The sequence below is a fragment of the Lagopus leucura genome, unplaced genomic scaffold (genome assembly GCF_019238085.1).
Source record: "Lagopus leucura isolate 7727_CA_CO unplaced genomic scaffold, USGS_WTPT01 Super-Scaffold_100012, whole genome shotgun sequence".
Taxonomy (NCBI): domain Eukaryota; kingdom Metazoa; phylum Chordata; class Aves; order Galliformes; family Phasianidae; genus Lagopus; species Lagopus leucura.
The window spans coordinates 20931270-20942549 of record NW_024962267.1 but is presented as its reverse complement, the minus strand read 5'-3'; the positions used below and the strand labels follow the sequence as shown (position 1 = coordinate 20942549).

The 11280-nt window shown below is 54.3% G+C and overlaps 1 protein-coding gene across 11 annotated transcripts in view; it reads right to left on the bottom strand.

Moving 5' to 3' along the window:
* Window positions 1-3387: 3387 nt before the first annotated feature.
* Window positions 3388-11280, bottom strand: part of PCBP3 (poly(rC) binding protein 3) — a 46621-nt gene continuing 38728 nt past the window's right edge. For 5 of the 11 annotated variants that reach the window (XM_042874648.1, XM_042874654.1, XM_042874651.1 and 2 more), the window contains 2 exons: window positions 10824-10993; window positions 3388-3522 (listed from right to left, as the gene is read on the bottom strand). In XM_042874648.1, coding sequence (XP_042730582.1) covers window positions 3480-3522; window positions 10824-10993 — 213 coding nt within the window. In that variant the 3' untranslated portion in view covers window positions 3388-3479. Of the gene's footprint in view, window positions 3523-8540; window positions 9459-10823; window positions 10994-11280 lie in introns of those variants that run through there. The other 6 variants (XM_042874652.1, XM_042874655.1, XM_042874653.1 and 3 more) reach the window with 3 other exon arrangements.

Below are 11280 nucleotides of genomic sequence, written 5' to 3'. Positions count from 1 at the left end.
AAACATGTCCCCTCTGCTGCCTGACCCAGCCAGGGGCTTGGACTTTCACCCAGCTTCAAAAGCCTTTGAGCTTATTGCCTTTTCCAGGTCTACTAAAGCAGGACTAGTGGCCGGTAAGGTTCCCAAGGCACCAAACAGTGGTTTCCTTGGAGAAGTCCAAGCTGGCTTGTGTGAGTCCAGCCGGTGGCCAGGCTAGCAGCCTTTGCCCACAGGAGGAGCAGCCCTCAGAGCAGGATGGCAGTGGTGGCACAGGCACAGAGCCCTGGGAGTGCAAAACCGCCCTGCCAGCATTACCCAGTGGGCACAGAGCCACATGAGGACACCAGGAAGGGTCTCACATTCTTTCACCTCCTCAAAGAAAGGGTTGGGGGAAAGGCCAGCCCCAGCCATGCAGCACCTCCCAATCACCTTGGCACCATTATGTGAGCAGCAGCATTACTGCCAGGGGAGGACCTGCACCGCTGCCTCTGCTGACCTGAGGCGAACTCCTCCGTATGCTGTGTGCCAGCACTGGCAGGGTGGGTTCCTGTTTCTTCCTTCCAGCATTCTTCCAGCAAGGGTACTCACACCTGGGCACAGAGCTCTGAGAGCACTTCTTCCTTCACTAGATGCTCAGGGGTCCCAGCAGCCCATTGGTGAGCATCCTTACCCATGGCTCCCCAGACTGCCCCATAGGCTGGGGGCTGGCAGTGGCAGGGTTCCATCCACCCCACCCAGGGTACCCCCACCACCACTGTGCAGACCCCATGCGTGTCAGCACGGCCTCATAGGCAAAGAAGCAGCCCCACGCCCAGGCTGGCTTGGGGCGGGTTAAAATTTTCCCTGTTACCTCACACTGGCCTCTGGTCCTATGGAAAAACAAACCATCTGGTAATCATATTTCTCTTCTGGCTGTCTGAGCCTGCGGGAATGCTTGGCTGGCTTTCGTCAGAGAGAAGAGCAAAAGGGAAGGCGTTGGATGCAGCATGGGAGCTGGAAGAGAAGGCATGGCTCACTTGGACCCCTTCTGCCACCCATGTGCTGCCAGGCACAGCTACATGCTGTCACCCCTGTGGTGGGACCCTGCAGGGCAGCTTCTCCAGGGCTGGATCTGCTGTCAGGCCATACCTCATCCCAGCTCTGGTCCCTTCACCCACCAAGGCACAGACCCACTTGCCGAGCAGGTTCATTGTTGTGGGAAGGGGATGTGAAGCTCTTGAGCCACTGCAACACCATCCTCTGACCTCCACGACATGCCAGCCCGGGTTTGCTTTGTCACAGCCTGGTTCTGAGCTCTCTCAGGGAGCCAAAAGCCCATCCCTGCTTTCCTTGCTGCCTGATCTCTGAAGTATGGTTTCATTTTCCTTTTCCTTCTGCACCAGCAGCAAGCTCCAGGATGCACGGGGCTCTTGCTTTTTCGCACACTCTCCAGTTCCCCCTGTGCTAGTGTCAAGATGCAGTTCTGCACAAAGCCAACCTGACCCATGCCATGCTGCTGCAGGGATGCTGTGCCCCAGCCCAGGTGTTCCTGTCCCTGTCCCCAGGTTCCCTGCATGTCTATTACCAAGTGTTCCTGCTCCCATTTTTTCAGCACGTGCCCTTTAAACTTGCTATTTGCAATCACTCCGGTGGCCATCCCAGCTGACTAGGTGCAAGCCTAGCATGCAGCCCAGCTCTCCTTCCAGTAGGGCCAACTCCAGCCTGCAGCCTTTTCCTAGAAGCATGAAACAAGCCAGCTACCCTTACTGGCAGGGACAGATTCCCAGCTCAGTGCCAAGCGTTGTCCTCAGCTCTTCTGTGGACAGTGAAGAGCAGATATACAACACCCAGCCATCTTGCTGTTCCCCAGTCTGCTTCCCTGGCTCTGCAGTGCTGAACAGAAGTGGCTGTCCCCAAAAGGATGAGTGGCTGTGGCCCAGAGCAGAGCAAGTTACAGAGGAGGCAGTGCAGGGGCCACCAGCACACACTGCAGATGGGGAAATCCCAATGGGTCATAATGATAAGAAAAGATAAGCATCTTTGCTATCTTTTTTTTTTTTTTAATTCTTCTAATTTTTGAAGAGGAAAAGTTAAGCTGGTTGTTTCAAATCCCCAAACCTTCTCGCTCCTGTCAGCCCTCCTGGAGCAGCAGTATGCAGCTGGGGCTGCCCATTGTCCCTGTGGGTCGTGGCTGCCTTGCAGCTGCCCGTGGAAGCTCAGAAAGTTGTGATGGTGCCAGGCATGAAGCATGGAGGCATGGAGCTGCTCCTGGCACAGCATCACCAGTCCTGGTGAGTGTTGGCTCTGCCATGCTGGCTTTGAGTAGTGTTATGTGGAGATAGGAGTGGCACTTGATCCTTATGGATGCCTCCCAACTCAGGATATTCTATGGTTCTGTGTCACCTCATTCGAAATAAAGAGGGCTGTGAAGTAGAGCAAGTGTGGAGTGATGTTTTTCTTGCTGAATTCCAAATCATTTGTTTTGAGTTAGGGCTGGTGGTGGGCAGCTGGAGCACAGGGATGCTGTTAGGTTTGGATGCCAGGAGGGATGGGAATGGGCACTCTGTGATGCTGGTGGAGTGACCGAGCTCCATGCTGCAAGCTGGCAGCTCCATTTGGGCCGGCACTGTGTGTCATGGGGCTGCCCCACAGAAAATGGGGTGAATGCAGTTTGGGCTGGCATGGACGATGGGGCACAAGAAAATGTTGAAAAGGGTTCACTTTCCTTCACTTTCCGATCGGGACAAGGTGTAGATGGCCTCTCCTGGCTCTCCTGCCTGTATGTCAGGGGCCAGCAGGGCACAGAGCCCCATTTCTGTTCCCCATAGGGTCGTATTCCCCTCTCCAAGGGGCACAGGGTTGGCAGGCAGCACGGCGGGGAGCGGCAGCTCTCTGGCAGTGTTTCTCCAATGAGAAATGAAACGATTTGGGCGAAAGGCATGCCCCGAAATAACACTGGGGCTGCTCCAAGCTGCTGGAGCATGGCGTGGGGCAGCCGGTCTGAGAGCTGCCATTGTGCGGGGCCGGATGGGCAGCACGCACCCACCCCAACAGCCCGGCCCCGGCGGTGACTCACATTTGCTATAAACACGTCTCCCGGCGGGTAATGAATCCTGGCCTTTGCTGCTTTTTGGGAGGGCTCTGGGTTTGCTTCAGGGTTCTCCCCCCGCCCCGCTCCCCTTCCCCTCCTGGAAGCCTGGCTGCTGCGCGTGATTGTTTCCCGATGCTGAGCACAGCCAGCGCACTGAGCAGCTTTTTCCAGCTGATGCGTGGGCTGCGTGGGATGAGCTTCACTTTAACCCTTCCAGGGGCTGCGGGGACTCCTGCTGCCCCACGGCGTTCCCTCGGTAAGCAACCAGCTGGGACCACAATCAGTGAGAGCTTTATTGCATTTGCACATAAAAGCCACAGAATACATTATAAAGCAGAAGGAGGCCAAGGGGTGGAGAGGTGAGGCTGATGGCAGAAGCAGGTAGCGCCGGGGCACCGTGGGCACCGTGGGTGCGAGCTGCTGCAGCTGGTCACGCAGGGAAGGTCCTCCCGTGGAGCTCTGGATCTGGAAAGCTAGAGGCCAACCAAAGGAGATGGTCAGGCCCAGGCTGGCATCTACTTCTCCTCCTCCTCCTCCCAGAAACACCCCACAAGTGCTGCACGGTCCCAGGGCCCCGCAGGTTGCCCCAATGTCCCGAGCACTGTGCTGACATCACCCACCTGTGCTCAGCACCAGGGAGCACTAGCACACACCTCTCTGCACTGCCATGCCTGCTGGGGCTGCTCTCCCCTGGTTTCAGAGCCTACCATCCATGTACCCTGCCCACCCCTATCGATGGAAGTGGGGCACTGTCCCCATGTAGAGCACCTCCCTGCTGCCCACATCCCGTCCTTTGCATCGTTTTCACATTTTGTTTGGGTTGGTAAATGGTGAGCAGAGGCACACGCGGATGGGTTTTGTGTTTGGTGTGGCACAGCCTGCCCTGCTCTGCTTGTGCTTGGAGATGTGCTGTGCCATCCTGCACACCTTGAGATCATAGCACTTCACACAGGTATAGAAATCTACTCAAGGCAAGAGAAGAAGCAGCATTTGTGTGTAACTGGAAACTGGTTTTAAGCAGGGTCTTCAGTTTCTCAGGGCTCTAAGTGCTGCCTTTTTAACTGCCTTTTTACAGCACAGCACTCCCACGTGGGAAGCTCTGTGCTGAGCTGCACATGCAGACATCCCCAGGACACAGCACTGCCTACAGCAGGAACCAGCAACTGGCTGGCTGCTCCTTATCCCCCCTAGAACAACTCTTCCCAGAAGGACCACTCCAAACAACCCACTGAGGGAAAAATTTGGGGCATACTCCTCTTGGAGCTGCCCCATTTCCCTTTGCCTGAGAAAATCCTGCTGGATTGCCATCCTAGATTGATGCCAGCAGTGGCTGCAACCCTGGGTTCAGGGTGATGCTGCTCCAGCCTCCCAGCCCAGCTCTCTGTACCGTGATGGCTGCACCACCCCAGGGCACCCCAGGGCTCATTGAGAGGGGCAGAATGCAACCAGGCTCCAGAACCAAGCAGCATAAATCCCCTTTCCTGGTTCTGGCCTGCTCTCTGCTGCAGACACACATGCATTCAGACAAAGGACCGCTTCCAGAAGCAAACATTGCTGCTGAGACGCTGCCTGCAGGGAGGCAGAATGCAGCGCCTGGGGAGCATTTCAGGCACGCACAGCCCAGCGTTCCCTTCCGAAATCAAAGCAGCTCCTTAAAGAAGCAGCATGCGCCTTGGTACATCAGTAGCAGGCTGAGGCTGGGCACAGGGCACGGCTCACCCCGTGTCACCCAGCTGGGTGTGCTCCCTGCGTGCGGATCAGGCGCCAGTGCGTGTTCTGGGAAGGGGCATCCCTGCTCTGAGCCACACGAACATGGCTGTGGGAATCCAGAGCTGCTCCAGTTCCACGCTTGGCGAGGTTTAGTCTGCGGGATGCCTTCAGGGTGATTCGGCACCGCTTGTTCCTCGGCGCGGGGCTGGGGCGGGGGAGGCGCACATCTGGCACTGGAGGAGCCACACATCTGGTACATTCAGTACTTCCTCAAAGTCACTGCCACGTTACCCTTTGGATGGAGGCCTCGGGCTCCGTGCACAGCACGGTGGATTAAGATCCACAGCTGCGTTTGTTTTTTTTTTCTTTTCTTTTCTTTCTTTTTTTTTTTTCGTAGCAAAAATAACCCTCTCAGCAGATCTTTGCAACTGAACATGGGAGCAGGGAAATTGGACTCAGACCCTGACCTTCCTGCACGTCCTTCCATTTGAGCTCTGTGCCGGCGCCAGCTGCCATTGGAGGGGTCGAGGGGTCTGGGGCCACTGGGGACCTTCTCTGGAAAATGTCCTTCTGTTGCAAAACGCCAGGCCAGCGAGATCAAATCTGCTTTGTCAGGCCAGCTGCAGCCTGAGGCTGTGTGCTGGGAGCCTCTTCCCTTGGTGCAAGTGGTGTAAGAAGAGCGTGTGTTAGGACCTGAGGCCAGCAGACCCAGAGCTGGTGCCAGCCTGGCCACACATGTGCTCCAACAGACCAGGGTCTGGAAGGTCCCAGTGTTGGTGGGACCAATCCTGCACTGGGACATGGTGCTGGTCTCCTGCTGGGCAGCTGCACTGATTGCCACTGCAGGAAACACTGCTGGCCATCAACACACGCTTCTCACGTGTCCTTCCCCATAGCATAGCATGAGGAGCCAACATCCCCAGGTGGGAAGGGGCTGGGAGCATGCACACAGAATCACAGAACCACAGAACCACAGACTGGCTTGGAAAAGACACTGAAACCCATCCAGCCGCAACCCCTGCCATGGGCAGGGACACTTCCCAGAGTTGGCTGCCCAAATCCCCATCCAACCTGGCCCTGAGCACTGTGAAGGATGGGGCATCCACAGCTTCTCTGAGCAGCTGTGACAGGGCCTCACCAACCTCACAGGGAGCATTTTCTAATATCCAATATAAGCCTATCATTTTTTTTAGTGTGATATCATTACCCTTTGAAACATCAAAATATTGTCCATATCTTGGGTTTTTACAAACGTTGTGCTTTTCCATTAGGGTACAAAAATATTACAGTCCATGGAATGGATGGATGGATGAATTGATGGATGGGTGGATGGATGGATGGACGAATTGATGGATGGGTGGATGGATGGATGGATCGGTAGATGGGTGGGTGAATGAATAGGGGGTGGATGGACGGATGGATGGATGCTCGGATGGACGGATGGATGGATGCTCGGACGGACGGACGTGTGCTTGAGTGGAGGAAGGGTCACACAGTGCGCATCGTTCAGAGGCCGGGTTAAGCCGTGCGATTGGAGCGGGGTTCGCGGGGCAAGAGGGACATCTAGTGACTGCGGGAGCAAAGTGAGAACAAGGGCTCGTCCTTTCCGCTGGAAACCCTGCCTCTGCGGGGAAAATTACCCTTTCCATAAGCCATAAGCTTGAAATTAGCATAATTAAAAGTGACTAGCAGCAATACAAGGAAAAAAAAAAAAAAAAAGCAACATCTGAATTACAATTAAATGAGAATAATTTCAATTTAAAGAGCCTCTCTAGTGAAAGTCACTTTCCCTGAGGGGAAACGATCTACTGTTTCAACTCTGTTTATGCACTTTTTTTGCCAAAAAAAACCTTTTGCAAATGAAATCTAGAAAAATGCACACAGCAATACTCCCAGCACTCAATTTTGGGAGCATGGCTTGGGGTGGATATGAGCCATCATAGGGGCTGAATTTGGTCTGCAGCCCCACCGCACTCCGGGGTTTGGAGCAGGATGAGGCATTTCACCAATTCTTTCCTGCCAAAATCCCAGTTTCCCACAAAATAATACGTTCCCAAAGAGTTTCACTGAGCCAGATGCTTCCAAAAATGTTGAATCATTCTGTCTGGATAAATCGCATCGCTTTGAGAGAGGCGAGCGGTGCGTTAAAGCTCTTCTGTTAATTAACTGTGACTTCACATCGTCCTGAGTGTTCACTTCAGTATTAAAGATGTGCATATGTTTCTCCCACTGACATGGCTGTGGGTGCAACACTCTGACGGGTGTTCTCTGCAGCACTCTGAGTTCCTATTAAATGTAGAACTGGAACATCTCACAAGTAAAGTGAAACACTGCGACTTCCTCCAAAGAAAACAGACAATCTTCATGCCATCTTCATTTGAGCTGCACCAAGGAAGAGTTTAATGCATTCCTTACGATTCTGTTGCTATCATTGCTGTCAGCAGCATATTCCCAGCAGATACTGCAACTGTTGTTTAATCAGCTTTTTCTCCAGGCCTTGCTCAAGCCCAGATAACAATGGACAAGCAGCTAGATTCCCATTAAAATTAGTTTTTTTGATCTGTTGTTGCTGTTTCTCTTTGCAAAACAACCCGGCGAGGGCTCAGCTCCATTGCCATACTTGCTGAAGCCTGAATGCGTAGGAGAAAAGGCTGTGCCCCTCTCCCTTGAGGATGGGTCCCCAAGCAGCAGAACAAGCTTTGAAGGACCCCAGCCTGGATTTGTTATTTTCTGTACTCCCAGTTTCTGAGAAATCCCCAGCTTCATTAGCAAGAGCACAGCATTTCCCAGCCACAGCTTCTCTGACAGCTTTCTCTGTTGTAGGTCATCTTCAGATAGCTAAAACAAAACAGCAGCCTGTATCAAAGCAAAAAGCAGAATTCCGATGGAACTGGAGGATCAGGACTCCTGGCGGGGATGGTCCAGGCAGAGGATGTCACCATGGGTTCACGTGGGGTTGAGTGCGGATCCAGAACAGCCTCGGTCTGCAGGAACCATTGGTCCCTGGGCAAAGCAACTGTCCTTGAGTACAGCACCCTAATGACAGCACTGACTGCAGCTCTGGCATCTGCGCAGACACAGAGGCTCCATCTGACCCCATCAGCTGTGCCCAAGCGCCCGCGTCCTCCTGTCCAGGAGCATCTGCCATGCTGCTGCCCGTGCCCCCCGCCCTGCCCAGGGGAGGCTCTGCAGGATGGAGAGAGGGACAAGGCATCCAGCCCTGGGTTTTGCCAGGAGGAGCAATATATTTCCCATGTGTCACAGTGCAGAAATGTATTGCAGTGGTTGCAATGTGGGGGAAATGGGTGACACATACTTTACACAGGAGGAGATCGACTGATGGAAAATATATTTGTTTCCACTTTCGAGTGGCAATAGAGAGATGTAAAGCCTGGAAGCAGAAGGCAGGGGAAGGGCTTGGGGCACAGACATAGCGGATCTGTTCAGACAAGAGGGTGGTGAGATACTTGTTTTCCTACCATTACCATAACCGTAATCATAACCACGAGCATAACCGTAAGGATAGGCATAATTTGGTTTGGAAAACCAAACACTGTGCAAGCCAAGTACCCTCCCTGGTAAAAAAGAAAGCCTAGGATCGCTCAGGAAGTGCATCACCCACTTTTCATAAATGAAATAATCATAACGGATAGGTTTTGCACACCCCCCCCACCTTCCCTCTGAGCTGCTGGATGGAGAAGGATGCAGAGGGAAGGATGGCACTGGGAACGGTGGGGTGGCCCAGGAGAAGAACAGTCAAAGCCTGTTGGTAGCAGAGCTGCACAGACATTTATTGAACACAAACACTGACAAACACGGCTGGCTCACAGATCTTCCTGAGCTATTGTCCAAAGGTTGCTTGTGGGGATTGTCAAAGAGTGCTTTCATTTGCCCCTGGGGGTGTGAATCCTGTACAGCTGAATTCTTCCTGCATCCAGTTGCTCGTTACAAAAAGGGAATTTTGTGTATGTGTGTTTGTGTGAGAGAGAGAGTGAGATTTCCTTCCTCGAGTATTAAAAATGGCTTGTCTGGACCCTGCCATGTTGCAAAGAGAGACATCTGTGCGTGAACCCATGCATGCACGTAGGCTTGGCTCCCACACATTCTGCTTCCAAAACAACACAGGGGTGAAAAACTACACCTTATCCTTGGGGAAGGGGCATGAGGCGGCAAGGGGAGGTCAGGGGGTGAAGCAAACGCAGGGGGAGCACTGGGGAGACCAGGGGAGGGCAGCGAGCACAGCTCTGGATGGTGTCACGGGGCCATAGGCTACAGCAACAACAGCCAACGTCAACGCAAACGTTTCAGTAGCTACACTAGACTGACACTGGAGACCCGGCGTCTTCTTGAGTCACACCAGTGAAACCCCCTCTCCCTGACCCCCCTGGAAAGAAGATGAAGTAATTACACCATACGCTGAAAACAAGGACCATAACCAAAGAGTTCAGGAGCGATCTCAGGAGCACAGTAAGGAGGTCATAAAGAAACGTTCCAGTGGGTGCTTATGCATGTGTATTTATATATATATATATCTGTTAGTAAAGAAAAGAGTATCTGTGGAGGTAAGGGGAAGACGGTAAACGTATAGGTTGTACAGGCTGGGTGGAGTGCCCTTGGCTGGAGAGGGTCGGGTGGTGCGGAGTGGAGGATGGTGGGTGGAAATTAGAGTGCGCCCATTCCAGTGACCTCAGACGTCAGCCTAGAATAGACAGGGGCAGAGAGAGGGGCGGGGGAGACAAAAACAAGCGCTTAATCAACGGAGTAGAAAAGAAAACACAGATCCTGTGGGGCAGCACTGTCTCTCCTGCTTACGGCCCACGGGATGCCTGTGAGGCGCCCGCGGGCTCAGTGTGGTGCAGACAAATCCACTCTCTCCAATCACCCTGACCCTACCCTGAACTAGAGGGTCAGCGATAATCCTCTCTCACTGCTTGGTGTCTCAGGATTTCTCAGGTGGTGCTCAGGAGGTTCACAGACTGTGGAGATGTCACAGCTTATGGCAGAAGGTCACCAGTCTTACGTCTGGTGGCCCGAGCACATGGAGCGCTATGGACAGTTCAGGATGCTCAAGCACAGATGCTGAAGACCCTCACTGAATGCCCCTAGCAGAGGTGCCGTGCACAAAAGGTGCTGGCAGGAGATGTCCCAGCACATGGCTTCTACCAAAATCCTTCCTACCAGGTGCAAGCATCAGTCCCAGCGTCCTTGTCCCATTGGCATGTCACCTACAACTCCCTTGGTGCCTTCATTTGCTCTGCCTTTACAAACTGAGGGAGAGGCCAAGCTGTGTCCCATCTTTCCCCTCAACCAGGTCACCCTCCATCTCTGCTTTTGCCATGGCATGAGCCGTGGCTTGGACAGCCCTTTCCAATGACAGAGCCGCTCTGTTTTCTTTTCTCTCCTTCTTCAGGAGGCGGTGGGGAGGTGTCGTGGGGCTGGGCAGCGGGGAGGAAGGGGTGACGGAGCCTGCTGCAGGTCGGGGCAGAGGTGGGGTGGGTGCAAGGAGGGGTACAGCCTGCGCACACCTTGCCAGCACTCCCCTGCCCTCACCCCTTCTTCTTGCCAGCAACAGCATGAACAGATGGACAGACGGATGGATGGCCTTGAGAGACAGCACGAAGCCAGCCAGATGCCCCCCTGCTCATGGGCCACTTGCCCACCTGGCCCACCCAGCTGCCCCGATGGCTCCGTGGCCGGCAGCCCCGCGCACAGCCCAACTTGCAGCATCCCCGGCCCTGCCATGCTGCACTGCCGGGAGATGGAAAGGAAGCGATCAGGCCATTCCCATGTCTGCTGTTTATTCGACTGCTTGGTTGACTTCATTCGATGGAGGAAAGCATTGGTGGAGGCCTGGAAGCGCGTGGGAGAGGCTCCGAGGAGGTAGCGAGAGAGGGCTGGTTTCACAGCAAGGTCCCAAAATACGCCTTCCCGCCACCAGACCAGATCCGTCTCCGTGCCCTGCCCCAGCGCTACCTCCTCGGCAGGGGAAGACGGCGATTTTGCCCTGCTGTGAGCAAAACCCTCCTGGAGTGAGGGTGGCAGCCGTCCCGCCACCGGGTCTCACCTGGCGTTGATGAGGTACTGAGCGAGGCTGATGTTGGCGGGGGTTCCTGTGATGGTGATTTGGCGCTCCGATGACCCTTCCGTAGCGTTGGCGATTTTGATCTGTGCTCCAGACATCTGCCGAATTTCATTGATTTTGGTCCCTTGGCGTCCGATTATGCAGCCTATTAGCTAGAAAGAAAGCGCGGGGGGATGGCGTGAAGAAGCGCAGCTTGAGGACGCGAGCACGACCGCGCGGCCGGAACCTTCCTTGCCCTGCCTGGAGACACCGTGACCTCAGTGCTCACGAAACGAGGAGACCCAACCTGAACATGGGCACAGAGCTCTTAGGATCAGCCCGGCCCCAGCCGTCCCCCAGCCACTCGCTGCTAGCATCGCTCACTCATCCTGACCTCTGCACTCTTGGCATCTCCCTCACTGCCCTAGAAAGATGCTGCAGGACAGAAGAATTCTATTGG